Source organism: Rhopilema esculentum, chromosome 1 (assembly GCF_057945365.1).
Source record: "Rhopilema esculentum isolate cy_ngs chromosome 1, ASM5794536v1, whole genome shotgun sequence".
Lineage (NCBI taxonomy): Eukaryota > Metazoa > Cnidaria > Scyphozoa > Rhizostomeae > Rhizostomatidae > Rhopilema > Rhopilema esculentum.
The window spans coordinates 3,730,011-3,755,972 of NC_142815.1; the positions used below are offsets into that span (position 1 = coordinate 3,730,011).

At 38.9% G+C, this 25,962-nt stretch overlaps 2 protein-coding genes across 2 annotated transcripts; one reads left to right on the forward strand and one right to left on the reverse strand.

Moving 5' to 3' along the window:
• Positions 1 to 1,448: 1,448 nt before the first annotated feature.
• Positions 1,449 to 18,608, reverse strand: LOC135690179 (uncharacterized). The gene is made up of 22 exons (XM_065207646.2): positions 18,409 to 18,608; positions 17,390 to 17,491; positions 16,369 to 16,469; positions 15,406 to 15,498; positions 14,537 to 14,783; positions 13,720 to 13,840; positions 13,028 to 13,164; positions 11,782 to 12,030; positions 11,094 to 11,389; positions 10,457 to 10,526; positions 9,910 to 9,980; positions 9,195 to 9,323; positions 8,145 to 8,273; positions 7,716 to 7,844; positions 7,292 to 7,426; positions 6,910 to 7,053; positions 6,094 to 6,231; positions 5,497 to 5,580; positions 4,042 to 4,201; positions 3,471 to 3,802; positions 2,852 to 3,167; positions 1,449 to 1,953 (listed from the first exon to the last, which is right to left on the reverse strand). Exons 1-22 carry the CDS (start codon positions 18,525 to 18,527, stop codon positions 1,911 to 1,913), a joined length of 3,345 nt encoding a protein of 1,114 aa, XP_065063718.2. The 5' UTR covers positions 18,528 to 18,608; the 3' UTR covers positions 1,449 to 1,910.
• Positions 18,609 to 20,285: 1,677 nt separating this feature from the next.
• Positions 20,286 to 25,645, forward strand: LOC135690181 (heat shock protein HSP 90-alpha). Its single transcript, XM_065207648.2, has 6 exons — positions 20,286 to 20,526; positions 21,096 to 21,392; positions 22,251 to 22,457; positions 22,784 to 23,833; positions 24,384 to 24,774; positions 25,086 to 25,645. Exons 1-6 carry the CDS (start codon positions 20,398 to 20,400, stop codon positions 25,172 to 25,174), a joined length of 2,163 nt encoding a protein of 720 aa, XP_065063720.1. The 5' UTR covers positions 20,286 to 20,397; the 3' UTR covers positions 25,175 to 25,645.
• The last annotated feature ends 317 nt before the right edge of the window (positions 25,646 to 25,962 follow it).

Consider the following 25,962-nt stretch of genomic DNA (forward strand, 5'->3'; position numbering starts at 1 on the left):
TCTTCAGCAATGAGTTGATATTTCTTTCGTGTTAATAACTAGAAATATTCTTGAAAATTTTCTACATGGACGATTTGGAAAAAGCGTTTTCACATCAAATTAATCCTTCTGTCTTCATTTCGGATTTTGAGAAAATGAGACCGAAGAACTGCATGATAAAAGACACGTTTTCAGAAATATCATTTGATTTTTAGGAATTTGACGGCGATGAAATTTTCTTAAAGAAAATTATAATACTCCAAAAAAATACAGTATCAAAAATATCAACATTATAATCAAATTAAAAATCGAATCACGATCAAAAACATCTATAAAAGTTTTAGAAAAATCTGTATCCGTAAAGATTAAACTGCATCTTAACTATTATGTTATCTATAAAAATTTACATAAGTTCTAGAAAAAATGGGTTTGTTTAAGCCCCCCCCCCCCCCACGGCTCCAAGGGTGGTGTACGTTGGAGTGAAAAGGGGTGGAAGTGTTCTGATCAAAGCATGACGTCGAACTCATATTAGGAACAAGCAGAAGCTTTGGAAGCAGGGGGGAGGGGCTGAGGGATCTTGCCCACCAAAAAAATTTCCAAAACTTCCAAAGGCTGATGGGGTTAAATTTTTCTCTGAAACTGAAGGTCGAAGATGAATCTACGGGGAGAATTGATGACACTACAGATCACAAAGGAAGACATGAAACACGCGGGAAAACTGCGAGGGTTTGGATTACCTACGCCGAAGCAATTTTCTATTGAAGAAGCCATCATAATTCATCTATGGGAAGAATCTATTCGGGAAGCAGACAGTGTTTCCTAAATAAGCCTATTTGAACAAAATTAACAGCGGCAATAAGACTTTATTTGATAATAAAAAATATTAATGAGGGAAAACTGTAGTCTCACTTTTGAAAGAGGGTAGAGTTTAGTGACTAAGTACTCAACACTTAACGGTCTCTTGAGAGGCATCGAATTGATTCAAATGGTCGAAGTTTAGAATCAATAAAAATTGTATTACATACCGTAAACCTTCGAATTTTCAACCCGTATACGCCCCCCTTTCGAATACGCCCTCACCCTAGACGTTAAAAGTCTTAATAAGCCCACACCTTCGAATTAGCCCCCATCCTAACATGTCAAAATTTGCGCTTGAAGGGTGGTGTGGGGTGGTGTGGGGTGGTGTTGCTGTATGCACCAGAAAACTTCTAGATATTTCCCTCAAATACTCTTCGTTATGAGTGTCTTTCCTAAACTATTTTCGATCCGGTTCGATGACGGTTCAAATTTTCGACTAGTGATTTCTACAGAGGTTGAACCAAGTACCGCAGAGCAGGGGGGCTAGAGGGGGGATTAGCCCTCCACTTTTTGCAGAAAATACAAAATATTAAGTATCAAACTACCAGAAAAGCCTCTTTTTATACGGTTTTAGCCCCCCCCCCACTTTTTTTAGACCCCCCACTTCTCTCAACGCTCCGCGGGGCCTGTGATCACCCTACTCATAATTTAATCTCCGTACCCCTTTGGTTTCTTTGTCAATTACATGGCGCCGTCTGGTCTAAGTTACAAACGATATTCAAACAAAATTTACAGCATTTCCACATTTACTTCTAAATAGCACCAGAAGTATTGGCGATAACCATTCAATGATTAGATTTCGGCACCTGGCCTTAAACTACTAAGCTTTTTGAAAGAAAAAAATAAAAATAAAATTTCATATTACTGTATTAGAAAAGAGAGTGAAAGTGAAAGATCAGCGAAAGGTTGCAGCCAAAGGTCATCACTGCAAGGCCAACAGTCGAAGGCCAAAAATAAACCAAAGGTCGAAAGTCAGCCGTTCAGGTCAAAAAGAGTATTTAATTTTACTTGACTTCGTCACGATGAAAATTTTAAAGAGCTATAATTTTTATTACAAGAATGGAACTTTTAACTCATATCTTTCTCTTTTTCGATTTGTCAACTTTTGCATAAAACCTAAAAACGAAAAGAAAATGAAACTCAATAGAAATAAAAAAACTAGAAGATTTAATTTTCACAAATGTTTGGGAAAGGAGCGACCGCTTCAAGAGCACATGTAGTGTATGATATCGTGATCGTTTGGGGGGAGGGGGGGGGGTTGTGATCAGCAACTGTCCATAATTAGGCATGAATTCCAAAATTCACCACCATGATGAGATATTTTGTTATAGAATAGGGTTGAAGAGCGGATTAAGGGTAGTGGGGCTGACTAAGGTGAAGGGAGAAAGTGGTGTCAGCGGAGTAGCGGGACAATGGGGCATCAGGGGGCAACATGAGATATCTGGGGTAAGTGAGGTTATATTGGGGGTAGCTGAGGACATCTGGGGTAGCTGATGTATCTTGGGGTTAGCTAAGGACATCTGGGGTAGCTGAGGTTATATTGGGGTAGCAGAGGACATCTGGGGTAGCTGAGGTTATATTGGGGTAGCAGAGGACATCTGGGGTAGCTGAGGTTATCTTGGGGTAGCAGAGGACATCTGGGGTAGCTGAGGTTATATTGGGGTAGCAGAGGACATCTGGGATAGCTGATGTATCTTGGGGTAGCAGAGGACATCTGGGGGTAGCTGAGGTTATATTGGGGTAGCACAGGACATCTGGGGTAGCTGAGGTTATCTTTTGGTTTGCAGAGGGCATCTGGGGTAGCGGAGGACATCTGGGTTCTGGAAGGCAGTACACTTTCCATCCAATGCACATCTTTAAAGTAATTTCAACAACCGAATGATTTGCTGCTGCCTTTTGCCTTAATGTAAACGTACTAGCCGCACCCCCTCTCAATCTAACGGTCATATTCCCCGATGGTCATTGGCTGCAAGCACCAAATTTTGACAACAATCTAAAAAAATTGATAACTTACGTTGCTGGGTCTAAAGATACCATAGGACCGTTGATATCGAAATCATCATCGAGTTGTTGTGACGGATCCAAATTCACATACGGGACTGTGTCCTTCTTGTTCATTGGTTCCTTGACCCCAGCACCATCGTCTTCTAAGTTCCCGTATGTTGGACTGTCAACCTCCATCTGGTCAACGACATTTTTGCGAGAATCATAAAGAGAGTTGAGGTGAACATTCGATTTTGGAACGTCACTAAAATCAAGATGCGCATAGCCTTCGGTCTCTGTCCCCCGATTGGCACCAACTTGTACCCCCAAGTGGTCATAGGCCTCTTCTGTAACGAAATATCTAGCATCAGAAAGAATTTTCGATACTAAAATTTAAGATCATTAAAAATGTAAGATGGTTAGATGATGATAACTTTAGCTAATGTTAGTTTTTAAACGATAAAAAGGAACGCAGCTAAACGAGGAGAAGCAATCGAATATAGCTAATACAAACAAATTCAGTATGAAAAGTCAAAATATTATAATTAAAGTTTTCATTAAATACCATCACTTTTAGCAAACCGTCATCAAGTAAGATTATGATTATCATAACCATTTTGAAGTTCGGCAACGAATTTTCAATTTCATACCAGTTTTCGGCATAGCTTGTCCAAGGTGACTGTATTCACCCCCGGTCCAGCTGGTAAGGTTACTGTAACCATTACCATTTGCAGCTGCTTGCACGGGGGCTTTGTTAGTACTAATAGTGTTTCTTTGCAAAGTGTCATAGCACTCTTCATTTCCGGGGGACGCATTCAACTGAAGATTCTTGAAATATACTGGATTTCCGCCAGGAGATGGTTTTGTGACGTCATAAATTGGATTTGGAGACGGTGTCTCATAAGGAGTGTTGGAGCTTGGTATAGAATCAAAGTCCTTTGTTTCGTCATGTAAGTTGTTAACAAGGCCTCGCATAGAAACACTGAAAGGAAAAAAGAGGCCATTGGGAACAGTTTCATATCAATAACAGCGGGCCAAAGGAGAAAACTAGGGGGGAGTCTAAAAGGCAAAAAGAAAGAAAGGGACAAGACGTCAAAGGGCAAAAAAGCACTGGGGGTGCCAAAGAGCAGCGAAGAAAGAAAGGGCAAAGGACAAAGGGCAAAGGCACCGGCAAGAATGCACAAAACAATACAATTCAATTCAACCCGAGTAAGCAAATACCTGTCTTTGGTTATCGCTCCTTTCGATTCCACGTGTTTCCTCCCTGTTCGCTTTCTCCAATACAGAAACCCCAGTACAATGAAAACAAGCGCCAGGAATACAACGACAATGGGGACTGCTATTGCTGCAACTGGCTTTTTTCCTGAAGCTGAGGAGGCGCCTAGAAGAAAAGGCTGGACCTTATGAGCAATACGACCAGTGATCTCAAAAAAGACTGGATCGAGCTTCTCCAGCCCAGTGTTGATTCCACATTGCAGCGTCCATCTTGGGACCTGGCCGTGTGCCTGAGACTAGAGAGCAATCATGTTGGTTCTAGTTTAACTGGCCATTTCATAGCAACAGAGACATCTCTCTGTAAAAGGCCAGATTCACGAACAATAAGCATCACTTAAAGATATGAACGATTCAGACTTGGTAGCATTGCTACAACATAAGATTTCACGCCCTGCCATTTTGTCAAACACTTCGCTATGATGATAGTTAAACAAAATCCTTCTAACACGCAGACTGTCCCGCACAAAATGTTTGCTTGCGGTCACGTTATCCCAGCCCCTTCAATGAGTTGTATTATGCTTAGTATTTTGAAATGACGTAATTGAAAATCTCTGCGTGATTTGTTTCAAGCATGAAAGAAACACAAGCATTTTAGATGTTTGAAAGGTCTTTAGAGGCCACGAAAGATAAGGGTTGGTACAGAATTCTAGGGTTATGTATTGCATTAGGCATAAACCATTATGTGTTAGCCTCGGATTGAAATTCTGGGAGTGGAGATAAGATCAAGAGTTGGAGTTAAAACATGGCATTTTGTCTCGTTTACTCTCTCGGTCTAGCGCTAGGTCGCAGCGGATCTTAGGCATCGCGCGCGGATACACAACAGGTGGCTACTATGGTTAAACGTGAATTGCAGCGAATGGGGTGGGCCGCGGTGATTGGGGTTGTGTGGGAGCGGATCAAAGTGATTTTGGTGATTTCAGCGTTACAAGTCAATTTGGGTTCTTAAGGATGTAATGTAATGCAGGCCCCACGGAGCGTTGAGAAAAGTGGGGGTCTACGAAAAGTATGGGGGGGGGGACTAAAACCGAAAAAAGTTGCTTGACTGGTGATTGATTGTTGGGGTTGATTGGAGTTACTTGGGTGATACAAGCGTTACATGACAGTTGGGGGTTCTTAAGGGTGTAGGGCTGAGCTGCCTGAGAGCAAACGGGTAAACATAGGCACTGCGCAGCCATTGGGCTATAGCCCCCCCCAACCTTTGCAATGATAGGCTACACAATGTTTAGAAAGTTTTTTATAACACAACATTGGAAAATTTGCTGTAATTGATCGAAATGGAGCCAAAAGACAACTAAAGCGGGGAATCGAATGTAAGAAACGACGGGTGCATAGTTTTTATGCGGAAAATAGTCACAAAAAACAAATTGTCATTCGAAAATGAGACAGAAAAAAATGACAAACCTTTGCATAGGCCAGTCACGTGGTCGCATCCAGGACACTTGCATTTAAAGAGACAGTCCTTGCCAAAAAAACCATCGGCGCAGGCTGTTGAAGAGAAAAGACGTCGAAGATTGAAAGCATAAAATACAGTCAACAGATAAACAGATAAATCGACAACTTCTCCAAGAACGAGTCAAAATTCAAAAAGTCTAAAAATAAATTTCTATGACTTCATCATATTTCCACTCAATGAAGACCTGTTTTCCTGTCTTGTTACTCTGTAAAGCTATGGATACAACTGGTTACAACTGGTTACAAACTAGTTACATATAGATAGAACTGTTTATAACTGGTTACAACTGGTTACAACTAGTTACAACTAATTACAACTTGTTACGAACTGGTTACAAACTAGTTACATATAGATAGAACTGTTTATAACTGGTTACAACTAGTTACAACTAATTACAACTTGTTACGAACTAGTTACAACTGGTTACAAATAGTTAAAGCTTGTAACAACTAATTAAAGCTGGTTACAACTAGTTACGCCTTGTTACGAACTGATTACAACTGGTTACAAACTGTTTACAACTTGTTATAACTTGTTATACATACTTTCATTGCAAATGTAGCCTTGGTACCCAGGATCACAGAAGCATGAGCCATCCACATGGTGACAGTCACGTGACATATGTTGTTTGTCGCATGGGCAAGCAGATATGCAATTATCACCAAAGAAACCTTTATTGCATTCTGGTATCAAAACAAAAAATAATTTTGGATTATGGCAACGGGAAGCTCAATTTTGATCATAGTTAAAAGAAAATAGGCCTTGGCTAATGGTAACTTATTTTCCTAGATAAAACACCCAATTCCCTTCTCTATATGTTTCTCTGTGTGTCCAGTTCAGTAGTCGTATAAATATTACTTTTTTTTCTCTTTGATATCTTAGGGAAGCTTGCTTAGGGAAGCTTTTCTTCGGGCTTATTAAAGAGGGCCTACATACAAACAGTCAATGAAGTCAACAAAAGCAGATCCAGTGAACTTGCTGATTACAATTGGGGCTCATAAGTTGCAGCCATCAGTTTTCCAGATTGGTTTTTGAACAATGTGATTAATAAGACATTTAATGTCAGAACCACGTGTAAGAATAAGCAATGATTAAAGTCTTGATGTTTAGATATACGCAGTTAAGCAGATGTCTTCTACAATGTTATGGTATAATCTGTGACGGAGGCTACGTTTGTACTTGACATTTACAAACGCGACTAGCAAGGACAAAAGACTGAAGAAAGAAAAGAATAAGTATAAGTATATATAAGTATATATAAGAATAAGTATAAGTATAAATATGTATAGAAAAGAATAATATCCAAAGAAAATAATAAATATAAAAATCAAAAGTAATGGTGAAAAGTGGAATCCCCTTACGTTCAGTGCAGGATATCCCCTTCCAGCCTCTTTTGCATGGGCATTGACCACTAACTGCATCACATGTCAATGAATTCTTGGAATTTGTTTCATCGCACTTGCAATTTTGTGAGCAGCCTCTACCATAAGTTCCATTGACACAAACTAAAATTTGAGTAGACTAAGCAAATGCTTATTTCATAGCAAAACAAGGACAGTTGAAAGCATAAGTAAGTTCAAAATTACACAATCAGCATCTAGAGTTGTAGACCTTCCAGTGACTGATTCATCCCCCGTCTATACAAGAATAAAACTACTACTTAAAGGAGAAGAAGTTTTCCTCCTGTGTCGCCTCCAAACCAATAAGATCAATGCAATTTTTTACAAAAAGAATTTAGCATACCATTGCCACAGTTCTCTCCACGAGAACCATTATTGCAAGCGCAAACCCCCGTCGCTGGATTGCATGAAAGTGAGTTATTCTGGACACAGGAGCACAGCATTTGACAACCTTCGCCATAGAACCATGCATCACAGGCTAGAATGGAAAACGATTGATTAATCTAACATAATCTGAAGCAATCTTAAAAAGATCTTTGGTTGATCGAAATAAGGATCGGATGTGGATTAAATGGGTTGGGAGGCTTCGCAGGAGAATACAAATTCTTGAAAACACTTTTGGGCAAGACATATGCCTTTGCTCACAACCCAAGCCGACAAATATTCCCCTTTAAAAAATTGGGGTCTCTTGAACATCTGAAAATTTCAAAGGTCAAACATCCAAAAGATCAAAGTCAAATATGTTTAAGGTCTAAGGTCAAACATACGTCTTTTACACTTGTCTCCATGCCAGCCTTTTGTACATACGCATTTTCCATCAACAGGTTCACATTTGGCCTCGTTCTGGCAGTCACACGGTTTTGAGCAGTATTCCCCAAACGTGGAGCCATCACACGCTGAAAAGAAAACCATCGATCTAGAATATGGGCCTAGACTTAGCAGCCAATCAAAAAAACTTTTTTATTGAATACTTCAACAGTCAACAGTCAAATTTATTGCCTAAAAACCAGACATATCAGTAAAAAAATAATATTCGATAAAAATATATAGACATATTTGAAAATATCCAATTAAAGAACCACAATATTCAATCACCATTTTTCATACCTAATAAATCCTGAAGTCTCTTTAGATATCTATTGAAGTTACCTTAAAATACCATCATTCCATAAATCTCATGAAGTTGAAAAACTGACCTTCGTTACAAATTTCTCCCTTCCAGCCTGGTCGACAAAAGCATTTTCCTGTCACATGATCACAAGTTGCTCCATTGGAACATGTACAAGGTTGTCTGCACTGGGTACCAAAACTTCCACTTGGACATTCTGTTTGGTTATAACGGAAAACAATTGAGCTCAGAATACAATACAATACAATACAATGCAATGCAATGCAATACAATACAATAAAATACAACACACACACAACACAATACAATGCAATGCAATGCAATACAATACAATAAAATACAATACACACAAAACACAATATAACGCAATGCCATACAATATAATGCAATAGAATGCAATACAATACAATTAAATACAATACACACACAACACAATATAATGCAATATCATACAATACAATTCAGAATGCAATACAGCGTGAAAGGATAGAGAGCAGGGTACAGAGTACAGATTAACGAGTACAGAGTACAGAGAAAAAATGCCATGTACAAAGTACAGAGAACAAAGTACCAGTAGCGGACACGCCCCCCCCCCCAGTTTTTGGCAGGATCAAATTTGTATTTCGCCTTAAGTGGATGAGAAAATGTAAGAGGAGGGGTAATATTTTGGCAACGTATTATTTGTGATGTAATTCTATGATTTTGAAACTGCATTCACATAACCAAAAATTGTGACTGGTGTTTTCTTCAGGTAGAATTGGCGTTTCTTGTTGGTAAAGGGGCGTTTCCGTCAGCAAAAAGGGCGTGGACTAAAAACACTTGTCTCGCTCCCCCTCCCCCAGAGTCTAGTGGCTGGAGTGTTTCGCCCCTGCAGAGTGGAAAGTGCAGAGTACAAAGTACAGAGTACAAAGTACAGGGTACAAAGTACAGGGTACAAAGTACAGGGTACAAAGTACAAAGTACAGAGTACAGAGTACAAAGTACAGAGTACAAAGTACAGGGTACAAAGTACAGAGTACAAAGTATAAGGTACAGAGTACAGAGTACCAAATACAAGGTACAAAGTACAGAGTACAAAGTACAAGGTACAAAGTACAGTTTGATAAATGATACCTACTTAAATCACAAATGTCCCCAGTAAATCCTGGCTTGCATGTGCAAAGCCCATCAAAATGTCCACATGTCGCATTGTTCTTGCACGTGCATGTCTGCTTGCAATAAGGCCCATACTTTTCCGCCGGGCATTCTGCAATATTAGAGCAAGTTGTAATATAAAAATTGCACATGTTTGCTGTTTTCAAAGCCATTTTTAAGTTCTGTACCGCCGAAAAACTGTTAACAAAAATATCATTAGGCCGTTTTAACTTTCAACATTTTTTTCCTTTAATGTTTAACTTGACAAAGGAACAACAGATAAATGTCATTTTTTTATGGGTGATCAAAGTTGGGAATTCAAAATTTGGCAACAAGTTTTTACACAGTTAATTCTTATCCAAAAAAATATCATTATAGATTTTGGTGATGTCATCCCAAAAAAATATATCCTTATTTGTGAAAAAATAAACTTTTTCATGCAATAAGCTAATTAACGCGCTTTATACGCGCTTTATACGCGTTTGGGATGCGCAAAAGGAATCCAGCGTTTCATTAGAAGCCAACAACGGGCGAAAGTCCGCCGTTTACTTTTTATCAAACCTTTGCCTCCTACTTCCACCCTCGCTTTGAAAGACTACACAAACGTTAGTGAACCTATCCTAGATGCCTACTTCTAAATGTGATTCTTCTTCATCAAAGATTAATAAAAACCTGGGAATCTACATCCAAATTCGTACTTCTCAATGAAGAGCAGTCACGTGATATCCACCCAGGTTTACAAGTGCAGTTTCCAGTCATTGGGTTACACCTGCAAAAGAGAAAAAAGGTTTTGAACCCGCTACCTCAAGCCCTGGAAATCTCGAATTCAAACTCAAGCTGCTTTTGCTTTTCCCCCCGAACCTTCCTTAACCCGACCGAGCCCCCGGAAATTCGTTAGCCGTGATTGTTTTGGCAATTAACATAGTACAGGTTTCAATGTAAGCAAAAAAACAACAATACGAAGCGGACGGGGGTTTAGTTGTTGCTCAACTTATGCAACCCGAATGCTACCACACCCCTTGCCTCTATGCTTAGAAATGGCGACTTTTTCAACTCTAAATGAAAATTTCATCATGACAGGGACTGGAAGCACAGACCCTTGGATCTGTCATCCGCTCCCTCAGCCATCCTCACTCTTGGTGGGGGAGGGCGAGTAGCAGACACAAATTAGCTGGGTATGGAGGGAAGACAGCCAAATGACGTTTAGTTTGTGTTAGGCTTATTGGCAACGAATATTAACCATACCTATCAGTCGTAGTTCTGTTACAAACGCAACTTTGTTTGCAACCAATACCAAAAGTCCAGTTCGTACACGCTAGAAGAAAGAAGACAAAAAATGCTTTCAAATCAAGAGAGGCCACCTTACCCCCTCCCCCAATGATCTAGAATTTCATATTTGTTGACGATTCAATGGGCCTCGGATTAAAGAGTTTAAACATGATGTTTTCAAACTGCAATTTTTAAATTTCATAATCTGACAAACGTGCAAGATCTTTATAGTAGTCAGGGGACCAAGGAAACGGACAAAATGGTGAAGATGAAGGGGGGGGGGGGGGGGGTGGGGGTTAACTCAATTATTGAAAAACTTTGTCTGCTCGTTGGTTGCCAATCATATACTAGTTTAACTGCAGACCATTTAGCAGAATGTTTGAAACGTCTTGGATTGAAAAGGAAAGCTATAAATTCTTTGTTAAATGAGAGTTGCAGAGTTTTTAAATTATCAGAAATTTGTAAAATGGGATACCATTGATCATAACAATGAAACAAAGAATCTAGGCCCGTACCATGCCTCGTTGCCTCTTAATGAGCAGGTTGAAAGAGAGACCATCACTATAACAACGCCAAGTAATTGGGTAACATGGAAACAAGTGTAAGCACTTACTGATATCACAAAACTCTCCTTGGAAGTCGCCTGTGCAGTTACATTTGCCATTGAATCTGTCACACACCGCATTTCTTGAGCACTTGCACTGCATGGCACAATTTGGTCCATAGTAACCATTTGGGCACTTTTCTCCACAATTAGTACCAGTCCAGCCACTGGTGCAGTTACAGCGTCCATCAGTCTTTGAACATGCTGCACCATTCTTACATTGGCACTTGTGAACGCAATGTGGACCAAAAGTTTCATCGGGACAGATCTTCTCGCATCTTGTGCCATTAAAACCAGAGTTGCATCTGTGTGACAAAAGAAACAATTGAAAAACTAACGAAAGATTAAAAAACTTTTGCCGTAGAAGCGGAAGAACATTATGCAGTCAAACAAAAAGAGAAAGGAATTTGAAAATTTTGGTCACGTGCTTTAGATTGCATCGGCCAAAAATATAATTCGCGATTTTTGGCTTTAGTTTTAAACAGGTGAAATTCATACGAATTCACCAATTTTCCAATCAAGCAAATTTCAACCAAAACTAGACAAAATATTTGCGATAATCCGGCTCATAGGCTAGAGAGGTCCTTTCATTTGCGCCAGATGTATTTTAAAGGGGGTTTGGGGTTCAAAACCAATAAAATATGTGTAAAAAAAATTGGGTTAATTGTGATGGAATTTTCTTTATTTTTCTACCTACATGCAGTGTCCTGTTGATTTCTGACACACGCCATTTATCGTGCAATTACACGTTCTTTCGCATGGAACCGTTATATTCGTGTTGGGGTCCTTAACACCACATCGCGTGTTGCATAGTTCTCCAGTCCAACCTTTCACCGTGCAATTACACGTTCCATCCACGTTACTGCACACGCTATTATTCGCGTTACAACGACAAACGCTCTTACAATGGTCACCATAAGTGCCATTGCGACAGGGATCTTCACATCTGAAACAAAATGACATTTGATGACGATATGAACTTTGATGACAGGTGGTTGGTAGTCGGTAGGGTTGATGAAAAAGGCGCAAGACTTTGCTGGGGTGAAGACTTTCTGTTGTGTTTAGGGGCTATCCATTTGTCCCAACCAATGAGAAAAGAGCATTATATGGACATGGCCATTTGGGCAAAAGCATGGGAAGAAATTTGCATTTTGTTGTACTTTGCAGCATTTAATAAAAAATGAGATTATGTGATGTCAGTTACTCTTTTACAAGCAGTTCGCTTAAATAACTGTACATATGATGCAGAATTTTGAAAGCTGAGAGACCTTCGAGCAAATGCTAGTTCCTCTCTCTAAAAACCTTCTCTATTAATTCTAAAAACACATATGATGAAGGCTGTTGCACATAAATTCATGGTTATCTTTAGATACTAACTATTTTCCAAGCACTGTTTGTAATAATTAATGAAAAGCTGTAACGATTCATAAACACAACAAAAAAATTAAAGGAAATGCGATAGTTTTTTAGAGTAACATAAAAAATCGAAATTTCGGGAAGAGAAATCAATTTTTGTGAAACCTTTCTAGATAGAACAGAACAAGTTCGATTATGGAAAATTCGAATTCGAAAAATAGTTTACAGCATTCGATCTTCGAATTTACAGGATTCGAAATTCGATTAAAGGATTCGACGCAGCCAATCGGTGAAGCAAGGGCTTCGGACAAAAGCAGAAATTTAAATTTTTAAGGATTTTAAATATCAAATAACTGGAGGTTAATCGATTTGACAAACATTTAAAAGTATCATATTCAAATAATTTGAGAATAATCTAAACAGCAAAATCTTATGTGATTAAATGTCAAAATTTAAGAAATAGCAAAAGGTCAGTTTAAGATTACTTCAGATTATCAATGGATGTTAGATTCTGCAATCTGGATTACTATTACAGCATTAGATTCAGCAATCCTGATTTTCTCTAACTTAAAAGAATTAAAACTCACTGAATTCCGGTAAATCCAGGTTTGCAGATGCATTTTCCGGTAATAGGATTGCAGCCTATTGCGTTTAAACAATCGCATCCTTGACTGCATCCTTTGCCGAAGGATCCTTCATCGCACGGCTTACTGCAAATGTTACCCTAAACAGAAACAAAAAGGGGGGTATTCGCTATTTCAAAGCCGATGTCCAATAGGGTACATTTGATATTGATGTAATGTAAGATAACGTAAATGTAAATCGATTTTGATTATTAGGATTGTTTACGAGAATGGCTGGTATCAAGTGATTTTGACTGATGATTGTTGATCACGATTGATGATTGATGATGATCGTGATTCTTATTAATCATGATTCATCATGACCACGATGTTGATTGTTGATCATGATTCATGATTGATCATAATCATGATTGATGATAATCATGATTCATCGTGATCACGATGTTGATTGTTGATCATGATTCATGATTGATCATAATCATGATTCTTGATAATCATGATTCATCATGATCACAATGCCAATTGTTGATCACGATGAATGATTGATGATAATCATGATTCACCTTGATCACGATGCTGATGATTGATTATTGATTATGATTGTGATGATTGATGATCACGACTGATAATGATAATTCATCTTGATAAAATGATTAAGAAAGATATATATTATAAAACATAGATTAAATGTTTACCTGCCAACCTGCTGAGCAGTTGCAGCTGCCATCAACATTGGAACAAGTGGCATTATTGAGGCAAGCGCAGACACTTTCACATTTGTAACCATATTGCCCGAGGGGACATATCTTTTCACAGCTGTGAAATCAGAAATCGTGTTATCACCCTCACGAATAAAATACAAACCATAAAATAGGGATAATGGCAAATTGCTTGGTATAGCAATTTGAGTGTCCTTTTCACCCAATTTTTCCCTACAGATCACCTTTCAAAAAGTTTATCGTCCCGCTGCCAGGTGACACACCCCCCTGGATTCGCGCAGCAGCCGACTGTGAAACAAAGTCAGTGAAGCCACATTCAAGGGGGGCAAAATACCGATATGGCAGGGGTCAAGATACCGCTGTTCTTTCTGTGGTCTCGTTTCAATGACTGTGTAACACAGTTTAAGTAAAATGTTTGTTGTGTTTACTTTGCATGTATTTTTTGGACAATAAATTAATCATAAAACTGCTGTGAGTACAAAAAAGGTACCACCATCTCAACAGGAGCAACACTTTTCTAGATAACTGTGTTACCTTTCAAACTCGGAAAGGGTTGGGAGTGAGATTACCCCCACGAAAAGTAATGCTGAAAAAGCATGTACAAAAAAGATGGCAAGCCATGCAGTACAAAAATACAAAAAAAAAACAAACATACATTGGCAAATTGCAACCCACAGCAAAACTTGGGGTCCCATCATGACGTTATTGCCCATAAGAATTAACCCTGCACAAAAATGCATTCCCTTCTTAAGAATCATCAAATAGAGGTCTGGGACTGAATGATGTCACAAACCTTGTACCAATGTATCCTTCTATGCAAGTACAAGTCCCATCAACATGATTACATGTGCCTCCATTCTGACACTGACATTTTTCGGTACAGTTCTTGCCATAGGACCCACTGGGACATTTTGTGTCACATTTGGTACCAGTCCAACCATTGGTACAGGTACATTTTCCAGTGACATGGTCACACTTCGCATTGTTGTGACAGTCACATCGTTTGCTGCAGCTAGGACCAAATGTTCCTCTATCACATTCTACAAAAATGGAATCAAACAGCATAAGCATGACAAAACATGATAAAAGTAAAAAATCAAACTGCGTAACAAACTGAGGTAGCAAATTGCATTTGCATTTGTAGTCGTTGGGACATTGTATTAAGTTCTATCCTGGTGATTGTATTAAGCCTGAGTCTCGGAGTAGCAACTTAGAACCATCCTGTTCTATATTACTAAACAGCAACAAACATGACAGTATGACAGACCAGTAAACAGTAATTTTCATCAAAAAGTATTAATAAGGCCAAGGCAAAGAGTTCATAGTGGGGGCTCATTGTATCTAAAAAACAACTGTTAGTTTGCTTTTGGGGGAGCTTGACTGGGAACAAACAGCTTAACATAATTTTTCCTCAACCCTTAGATTTGTGCCCTATTTTATACACTGGAACCTCCCCTAACAGACAACACTTATACAGTGGACACCAGTCAACAACAAAGGGCTGATAATTATGTTCCAAATAGTCAAAATACTATTTAAAGTGAAAGCTCTGTACAAAAGAGAAACCTGTAAACAGGGCATAAAGTTTGCCACAGCCAGGAATATTCTAAATATACCTAATGTCTACAAGGACAACAAAAATATAGAATTCCTGTTACTCACTTAAACTGCAATCGATACCACGATATCCAACATTACAGTTACATTTATTTGGGGAGACACAGGTACCATCTACACAACCGTGTTCACATTTTGCTGAAAATTAGAAAAAGACATGGTTAAAATCAAAACAAAAGTTGGATTTAAATTATATTGAACTAGTTAAACAGTGTCAAACTTGCCAAACCTTTGCAGGCTAAAAGTCTAGAAATAAAGGCATGGTTATTCTAGCAATTCAGCTGATCGCTTTGCTTTTTGAATTGAACAGTGGCAGAAATTGCAGGGTTATGGTGGGGCAACAGCAGGGGGGCTCAGAGGAGCTGGGCCCCCTTGTTAAAATTAAGAGAGATTTTGGGGGCTCACCCCTCTCCCTTAGAGCCAGTAGAGGTTAATTTGGGCCAAAACCTCTCTTCAATTGGCAATGTGAATTAAATTTTATCAGCCTTTAAAAATCGGGGGATAGTTTGAAAATTTTCATACTAATCTTTAACATAAATGCAAGAAAACAGGGTGACACCATGGGTGCGGTCTTGGATCTGTTCCAGGCGTTTCTGACATAGCCTCTTCTTAACTTTTTAGAATGGCACCCTTGGGCAACAGTTACAATGATATTATAAATTGTTCAAAAATTTGAGTAAGTGAAATTAAAACTTAAAGGTAATGTGTCCATATAAAAGGACTGCGTATACCCAACCTGTCAAGCTACCTATCAAAATAACAGTTTGCGATTGGTTAGTGTTCTTGTGATGCAAAACTGCTCACATGAAAAGCTAACCTCGCAGCAGGATAAATAAACAGAAGGATCGTAATGACTGGGGCGATGACATGAAAAATCACATGTTTCTAAAAACCCCCGCAGAGTCACTTGCTATAGCTGGACACATTACCTTTAAAGTAGCTAGAACCTGTAGTGAAAATTGACCATTAAGAGTACTATAGAAAATATATTTCAATTAATAAACTCACGGTGACATTTGGTTGACTTTTGTTCATATCCCTGACAACATATATTTTTGTTTGATGTTTCTGTCCTTTGTCTTGTTTGTGTCCTCATCACATAAATTGTTCTTAAAGCAAAAGCCAAGTTTCAATACAAATAAGGAGTCCAGAAGAATTATCACTATCTTTAAAGGCATTGAGTCATGGTAAATATGCTTTCTCTAAAGGGGGTAATTTGGTTTCCGCCTGTTTGCTGCTGTTTCATGTGATATTGGCATCCGTTGTTGACAACTTGCTATTGATGGAAACTGTTATGTTAATCAGTAGGAGGTGAGTTCATGTAACCAGTTCAAGGTCAACCAATAGCATCGCAGTCATGGAAATCATGACTCAGCGAATTTTGGCACTTAGGATATACTCATCTATTTATCATGACTCAATGCCTTTAAGTCAAATAATAAAGAAATTTGGAAAGATCTGGGCGTTGATGTAGCCAACAAAGACATTTTTTCAACTATCTATCTTCTATTGACACAACCTTTTAAAAGAATTGTAGCAAATAGACGGGCATAACATCCCCTTGGTATTGCACTAAATAAAATAATATAAAGTATGGGACTAAAAGGATGTCAGAATTTCATCAACAAGTTTCTCATTCCTTCAAATACACAAAATATTTCTACCTTATACAATTATCATTCTAGGAGCTCTGCACATCTTTTCTAGACAAAGAGTGGAGGCAGAGGAGATAGCAATCATACAAAAAGCCAAAAATGTTGTAGGTTGGTAACCATCTGATTTTGCACCTATCTTATAACAATTTACCAAGGATCTTGGTTGATTTCTGCTTGCACAAAATCAAACTCTGGGACAAAACTACAACCCTAAGCAGAGAGATTGAGATTTTGTACCCCTCGGCAAAATCTAAGTGCATTGTTGGGAATCAATTGATAAATAAACAGCTGATAGCCTGCCATTATCTAGGGTTAAATCTTCATCACCCTTGAAGTAAACCCCCAAATAAAACCAACCATGATCAACAACAAACCTTCTTGCTCCGCATCTCTTTCGAACAAACCACCAGCCACATTGCGTAGTTGTAGGCTTTGTTGTCCTGACACTTACTTGAGCAGTGTATGATACTAGGCAACTGAAAAAGAACAAAACAGGGTGTAATCCTGAAAAGCAAGCCATGAAAACAGCAACTCTTGACATCACCTGAAATCACTTAAATGGCAGCATGGAACAAGAACTGGCTGCAAGCAACCCTTCCTTTTACTTGGTAGTTGTGTTAATTCTTGGGGTATGTCTTTTAGATTCTCTAATTGCTTCCAATCGCTTCAATTGCCCTCTATTAGATATCATCCCTGGTCCTATGAAACATTTATGTAATGTTAGATACTCTTCTAGCTCTCACCCTTACCAAGTCTTTTTTCCAAATTCACAGCTTTGTTCCACAATTCGACCTTTCTCCCAAGCACCTTGTAATTCTTAAAATGATCTACTATCTTCCTAGCTGCCGGAATCTTGTAAACTGCCTAAATGAAAACTAAAGCTAACTAGCTTAGATCTTTTCTCCCTCTTTTCCAGAGCCCTCCCTTTTTTCCCTGCAAGGGTTTTGCTTTATTATTTTTGGTCAATAAATAAAAAAATAGCAACAGGCTTCACTGGCTCCTGTGTTGCTTTTCTTAAAGGTATTTTATGCCATTCTTTAGAGGAATTTTATGCGATTCTTACTTAGGCCAAAAGATCTTTATCTTCCATACTCTGCAGTCCAAGATACAGCGATATGCATGAAATATGAAATATACCTAGTTTTTATGATCTTTGTTCAGGATACACTGCCCAAAACTTAAAATATCCCGATCAGATTCTAATGACAATAAATAAAATATAGCTTTACCATTTGCCTGGCAAAATTCAACAAATGACATGTTTTTGTCAGTAAAAATAATTTTTGCATTTACTTCTACAATAACGAAAGCGAAATACTTGAAAAAACAAGCTAAGGCCAATGTGTTGTTAATTGCAACATGATATGTTCTTAATGAATTGTAATAATTTTACCTGAACTGTGTTGGACAAACATGGTTTCCTGAGGGCTGGTTTGGTGGCGCTGGACAGTTTCCGTCGCTACTTCTAGCAGAAATAAATACAAGAAGTAACGAAAGTATAAGTTTATCCATGGCGAGTTTTGATAAACTCCTACAAATCCATCCGAGAGATCAAAAGTCAGCCCTTTCAAAATAAATGCGGAAGTTTGCAGCCAAAACGAGTTTCGCAACATTGCCTCGTTATCGAACAGTCTCAAGGTTGGAAATGAGGGGGTTGGTTTGAGGGGGATTGGGTTGAAGCACTGAGGGCAGTGGTCGAGGGGGTTCAGTTGGTTGGGAGGGGATTTCTAGGGGGCTGCGCAGAGAAATTGGTCCGTGAAAGCAGTGGCTGTGTTAGGGGAGGGCTAGGGGGGGCTATAGCCCCTCCGTCGGAAGCATCTAGCCCCCATCGGAGGAAATTTCAGGTTATTGATGGAGCAAATTTGACAAAATAACGTACGAAAACGGCTTATTTTAGTCATTTTAGCCCCCTGTTGGAAGCTCCAACCCCTCTGTCGGAAGATTTCTGGCGCCCCCTCTGTGTGAAAGGTTGGGCTGAGGGAGTTAGTTTAGGGTTAAGGGTCTTGGGTTGACAAGGGTTGGGTTGAGCTGATTGGGTTCATGGGGGCTGGTTGCCAGGATCGGGTTGTCAGGGGCTGGGTAATTGTGGTGGCTGGTTTGATGGGAATTGGGTTGAGGGTATGGGGTTAAAGGGGTTGGGTTGACGGGGCTGGGTCGAGCGGGTAGGTTTCATGAGGGTTCTGTTGTGGATTGGATGGGGGATGGGGTTGAGGGGGCTTTCTTGACGGGGTTGGCTTGATGGGGCTCGGTCGACGGTATTGAGTTGATGAGGTTGGATTTAAGGGGGCACATTGCAAGGGTTTACGAGTTGGTATAGCCTTGAGTTTGAGAGTGTTGTAAGAGGTAACAGATGCGTCATCTAATCCTCTGCTATCGATTTCATGGCTTGCTGGTGATGTTATAATCTTTGTTATAATTAAGTCAATTTTTATAGCAAGAAGTTTTAGCAAGAAGGTTGAAAAAAGTTTTAGCAAGAAGTTTTTCACAAGCTGCCCTTCTAAGTGCTATATATAGCAATCTCATATGAGATTGAAGCAGACCCTACTCTTCAATTAATTTGGGTGTAGTTTGAACCCGGGGTGTAGCTAGCGGGAGATGTAGCTACACCCCGGGTTCAAACTTCATGAATTTGTCTTTAAGGGAGGGCTTATTTGGGATAATTTTTGTCAAGAATTGTACTTTCCCCCTGTTTTTCTCAATTTTTTCATTTGTATTTTCAATCGTTTTTCAAAGAATCAACGCATTTTTTGCGAAAAAGTGGTTATATGTGAAAATAACTATAATCGAAAAAGTTCACTTTAGAATCCGATGGGCAATTTCAAAATTGTCAGCTTGTAATTTTGATGTTTTTTCCCGAAAAGGTGAGTTTTTTATGTTTTCATCATGATAGCATAAAAAGATTATAGAATTTCAAAGAAGAGATAAGTTGATTTCTTGCTAATAACATTTAGTACTTAAAAATACAATTTCAGTGTTTCCGAGAAACAATTTCTGCCAAATTGACAGCTGGAAGATGAGTGTGCATTCTAGAATTTTCTAAAAGGTGATTCCCCCGATTGGCCTAGACATCTCCTTCCGCTTCGAGAGCACATGCTCCCTGTGCTTCTATGGAACATTCTGGAAATTACAGTCACGGCTGCATTCTTAGAAACTGACCAATTACAGTGCAGTATTTTTCAAACCAACCAATCAAGAGAAAGAACATTGTTTAAATCAACCAATCAGGATCGTCATCTCTTTTGCAGCATGTGGAAATTCTGCCGAAGCGACTAGAAGTTTCTCTTTCGCGTGGACGCTGACTTGAACGGGCATTTAAAGCCTCAGCAGCTCACAAACTCTCAGAAATTGTTCCTCATCGACGAGAACTAAGAACACAAACAAAATGGCAGATGAAGAAGTCGAAACCTTCGCCTTTCAGGCTGAAATTGCTCAACTTATGAGCCTCATCATCAACACCTTTTACTCAAACAAGGAAATATTCCTTCGAGAGTTGATCTCAAACTCATCTGATGTGAGTAAAGCATGGTTTTATGTCCTTCTATACGTATAAATTTAGTTTGTGTTACGGAATTTTGAAGTTTCTTTCTTTAGTCATGTTTTGTCAATGAAACATCTTGGCCACTGTCCGCAACGTTACCTTTCCTGACCAGGCCATGTGCTTTTTTCACATTTGCTCGAAGGACTTGCGCAATGAACTCATTCACAGAAAGATATTTCTTGGCAGGCTTATTTAATTTCTTAATTACAATTAGCTTGAATTCTTTTATGTCCTTCTCAGCTCTGTGCCTCTACTAACAGTAGAAAACTTTGGTAAATCTGTCAAATTCCAATAGAAATTCAGATTCAGTTATGGGGAAAATAGGCCCAGTTCAGTACACCCAGCCGCAATTAATTTATGTAAGAAAATTATTTTCTCGGGTTTAAAAACGAAAGGTTGGGTACAAGTAGATATAAAAGCAACGCCTTCTATCTTTTCAACAAGTTCCCGCTTCAAATTTCGAAGAACTCGGATTTTGTAGTGAAATCACGTTAAGTGCGTGCTTTTTTCCACTATCTAGAAGTATATTTTGCTTTTAACAGGCATTGGACAAAATCAGATACCAATCCTTGACAGATCCAACTGTCCTTGACACAGGCAAGGAGCTGCAAGTTGAAATTATCCCAATGAAGGACGAGAAGGTCCTCATCCTCCGTGATACCGGAATCGGAATGACCAAAGCTGACCTGGTCAACAACCTCGGAACAATTGCGAAGTCCGGAACGAAAGCGTTCATGGAAGCCCTGACTGCTGGTGCTGATATTTCTATGATTGGACAATTTGGTGTCGGTTTCTATTCAGCTTACTTGGTAGCAGAGCGAGTCACTGTCATCACCAAGGTAATTTCCCAGCCTCCTTGTTGCCTTCTAAATTGAATAAACTAACACATACTCAAGTTATACACTACTCCTCTTATACACTACCCCTCTGTTGTTCTCTCTTTTTCAAGCCCCTATCTCTAAATCCTATTTCTTTCTATCCCTCTACAACTTTATTCTCTCCCCTCTCTCTCACCCCCCTTCCTACCTTGTCCTCTCTCTCACCAACCTCCTTCCACGGTCCCTCTCCCTACAATGAACTCTGTGCCCTCAGCTCTCCTTCTCTACCCCATCCGTTTTTCTTGTGCCTGTACTTACATCTTGCCCCTCTTCCACCCCATTCTACCCCTTTTCCATGCCCCTGCCTGCTCTCACCTTTCCCTGCTTCCAACAAACTGCTGAATAACCCCCATCTCATCCATGGCTTCCACTTCTTTATTTTGTCTCCTTATTACATCACCCTCGTAATTATTTGGCTTTGTTCCTTTATAAAGGCCCCAGAATACACAGGTACATAATCTTTTATCCAAGTTTAAAAAACTTTATCTGTCCTGCTGTTGCTTTAGGATAAGAAAGTTAAAGGACATTTTGCCATATGATGATGAATCCCAATTCGCAGTTTCCACCAAAGGACACGAGTGTCCGATGATGGCCCAACCTTCCATGGATGTCTGATGGCAAATGTTGTCCTAGCTGACTTTGCCCACGGTAGCGACATTAGGATTGAGTGGGTTCCTTTTACCTCACACACTTTTGAGTAATTTGTATTATTAACAATGTGAAATGTATTCAAATAGGGACTTTCTGTGTGAATTCCTTGTAATTGAAAGAAAGTTTTGTTTTTTGTCCATCTGTTAAGTGAAATAATTTTTTGTTTAGCACAATGATGATGAGCAGTACATCTGGGAGTCAGCTGCTGGTGGTTCATTCACTGTCAAAAGGGACACTGAAAATGAGCCACTGGGGCGTGGAACAAAGATCATCTTGCACCTCAAGGAAGACCAAACTGACTTTATTGAAGAGAAAAAAGTTAAAGAAATTGTGAAGAAACACAGTCAGTTCATTGGATATCCCATCAACCTTCAGGTGGGTGTTAAAACCTTGTCTTTCTTGTGTTCATTTCTCAACAATGGTTGGCTAAATAAGCTAGTTTCCCAATTGCTCATTTTCCAACTGAAACATCAAAAATACTAGTGTCCCAATTGCTCAGTTTTGCCACAAAGACTAGTCTCACTATTGACTGTGTGAATCATGCTGATTGTTTGTCGAATCAATGATATAAATGTAGCAACTTTATAGTTTGTCATGGGGCTAAAGAATGATACCTTGGTTCATTTTCAAGTTTTGTACCACCAAAAGATTGTTTGCAGATTTGAGGTACTTGTGTTTGACTGTAACGTATTTGATTTTAGGTTCAGAAGACCCGTGACAAGGAAATCAGTGACGATGAAGCTGATGAAGAGGAAGACAAGAAGGAAGAGAAAAAGGAAGATGAAGAAGATGATAAGCCCAAGGTTGAAGATGTGCCGGATGATGAAGATGAAGAAGGAGACAAGAAGGATAAGAAAAAGAAGAAGACAATTAAGGAAAACTACAATGAAATGGAACAACTAAACAAAACTAAACCACTTTGGACCAGAAACCCAGATGATATCACCAATGACGAATATGCTGAATTCTACAAGAGTTTGACAAATGACTGGGAAGATCATATGGCTGTGAAGCATTTTTCTGTTGAAGGACAACTTGAATTCAGAGCATTGCTGTTTGTGCCAAAACGTGCACCATTTGATCTGTTTGAGAATAAGAAGACCAAGAACAACATCAAGCTCTATGTGAGACGAGTTTTTATTATGGAGAATTGTGAAGAACTCATTCCAGATTATTTGAACTTTATTAAGGGAATTGTCGACTCGGAAGATCTTCCGTTGAACATCTCAAGAGAGACACTACAACAAAGCAAGATTCTGAAAGTCATTAGGAAGAACTTGGTGAAGAAATGCCTCGAGTTGTTCATTGAGATCTCAGAAGATAAAGATAACTACAAAAAGTTGTATGAGCAGTTTGCAAAGAACCTGAAACTTGGCATCCATGAAGACACTCAAAACCGAAACAAGATTGCAGATCTTTTGAGGTATTCAAGTTCCTCATCTGGTGATGACATGACATCTTTCAAGGATTACGTCTCAAGGATGAAGGAGAACCAAAAGGATATCTATTATATCACAGGTGAAAGCAAGGACATTGTCGCAAATTCAGCCTTTGTTGAGAGAGTCAAAAAGAGAGGATTTGAAGTTTTGTACATGGTTGATCCAATTGACGAGTATGCTGTCCAACAGCTGAAGGAATATGATGGAAAGAAGTTGGTTTGTGTTACAAAGGAAGGACTTGAGCTACCCGAAGACGAAGATGAGAAGAAAAGACAGGAAGAATTGAAGGCTAAGTTCGAAGATCTTTGCAAGGTAAGAAGGGTGTTTACAGACAGAAAATTTTCTTGTTAGGCCTGGGATTTTACAGCTTTCAATATTACTGAAAGGTTGCTGAAATAACAGAAAAAGAAAGGTTTAAATGAGAGGTTTGAATGGGACGTTTAAAGAATGGAAAACATTGAAAATCTCAAAAATGTACTTATCATTTATTTTCAGAAATGCTTGGCATTGCCATGATTTTGCAGTTGTGAATATATCCCAGAATCAAAGCTCGCATTTCTGCCAAATTTTCAGGCCCAGTTGTTTTTATACCAGTTCCTGTTTACAATAATATTAAAATGTTATTTATTTAAATATTTAATCGTAGCATGCATCTATCCTAGTAGTAACTGCACCCCATCTGTTACTACTCTGGAAACGCATGCAAGAACTGTAGGGGGCAACACAGAATGATGGATAGCAAAGTTTCATCTTTCCACAGATTCCTCTGAAATTTTTTTAATTTACTTTAAAACCTTTAAATACAGATTTTTGCTAAAAATATAAACCTAATGACATCGCTCTTTTTTGAATTTTTTATCAGGTCATGAAAGAGATTTTGGACAAGAAAGTGGAAAAGGTAGTCGTTTCAAACAGACTTGTTGATTCCCCCTGTTGCATTGTCACAAGTCAGTATGGTTGGTCCGCAAACATGGAACGAATCATGAAGGCCCAAGCACTCCGTGACACAAGCACCCTTGGATACATGGCAGCCAAGAAGCACCTGGAAATTAATCCTGACCATGCCATAATGGAGTCTTTGAGACTGCGAATTGAAGCAGATAAACATGACATTTCCGTCAAGGATCTCGTGATGTTGCTCTTTGAAACATCGTTACTGTCTTCTGGATTTGGATTAGAAGATCCATTCACGCACGCAAGTAGAATCCACAGGATGATCAAACTTGGTTTGGGCATCGAAGAAGATGTTGCAGGTTTGTGTTACTCTTTCCTTCTCTATTCCAGTTTGGCATGCATACATTCTACTCAGGGGCAGACACTTGGTCAAATATTGGGGGACAAGTCTATTGTTTTGGGATGACATTGTGTTAAGGGAAATTTCTTCAGTGCAACCTAAGTGATTTTCTATGCTCCTGCGTTGTTTTTGCTGGTAATGATTTCAATAAGAAAGCAGAAAATCCCCAAAGAAAATGTTTCTTCTGAGCTAGAGTCTTGGCCTTTCTTGCTCATACTTCCTTGAAAAAAAATTATGCCGAACCTAATGAAACAAAATGTCAATTTTCAGGAGTTGCTGATGTATCAACTGAAGATATGCCACCATTAGAAGCTGACGAAGAAGATGCTGACCAACAGAAAATGGAAGAAGTCGACTAAAATGCCTCAATTCATTCAACCTGTCGAGACACATCTGCCATTTGTAATGTCTGCCTCCCATAATCCCAATGTCACAGAAATTTGGAACTAGGCCAATCAATTCTATTTGCCAAAAAAAAGTTCTCCTATTCAGAAAAATTGTATCCCAAGAGCAATTTGTGCACCCGCTACAAATCTTGATACCATCTTATGATACAAATATTATATCTTTAGTTCCAGATTTTGTGTCATTGGGATTATTTGTGCCAGGGAGCAGTGAGCAACATGCCAGGGACATTTTGAGCTTAATTTTCGTATCAAATTTAATAATAATAGTTTGATGTAAATTAAGTTTAAAGGATAGTTTTCACTCTTCCGTGAAAGATTTGAGGTGTAATGTTCTGAAGAAAAACTTATGATCTTACACTGGAAACTGTTTTGTTTTGTTCTGTCATTGAGGATACAAATTTATATCAAGATTGCCTTACAAAATGCTTTTGTCTTCTCATTTCCTTCTCTCCTCAATATGGTGTATAAAATGTGTTTTCCAATGGTATGTTTAAGAAGGTTTGGGTCAGAGGGGTTAATTTCTGCCAAAATTCAGTGTATTATGGAAGATACAAGTTTTGGTACTCTTTGGAAAATTTAGAGGTGGTGTCTAGCAGAGTCCTTCGAGAATTTCTGAATCTATCCATAACTGCTAAATATGCACTTCAAAAGAGAAGCAATTTCAATGGTGTTAGAATTTGACTGAACAATTTTGGAACAGTTGATTGAAGTCAAAGGGCAGGGGAGGATGGGCAAAATGT

Coding starts and splice junctions, on each gene's coding strand:
- LOC135690181 (XM_065207648.2), top strand. CDS start 20,398: ATGGCAGATGAAGAAGTCGAAACCTTCGCCTTTCAGGCTGAAATTGCT. Junction 23,834..24,383: donor AGTTCGAAGATCTTTGCAAG/GTAAGAAGGGTG, acceptor ATTTTTTATCAG/GTCATGAAAGAGATTTTGGA. Junction 24,775..25,085: donor CATCGAAGAAGATGTTGCAG/GTTTGTGTTACT, acceptor GTCAATTTTCAG/GAGTTGCTGATGTATCAACT.
- LOC135690179 (XM_065207646.2), bottom strand. CDS start 18,527: ATGGATAAACTTATACTTTCGTTACTTCTTGTATTTATTTCTGCTAGA. Junction 16,470..17,389: donor AAGAGATGCGGAGCAAGAAG/GTTTGTTGTTGA, acceptor TTTTGCTTTAAG/AACAATTTATGTGATGAGGA. Junction 14,784..15,405: donor TGGTATCGATTGCAGTTTAA/GTGAGTAACAGG, acceptor CCATTTTTGTAG/AATGTGATAGAGGAACATTT.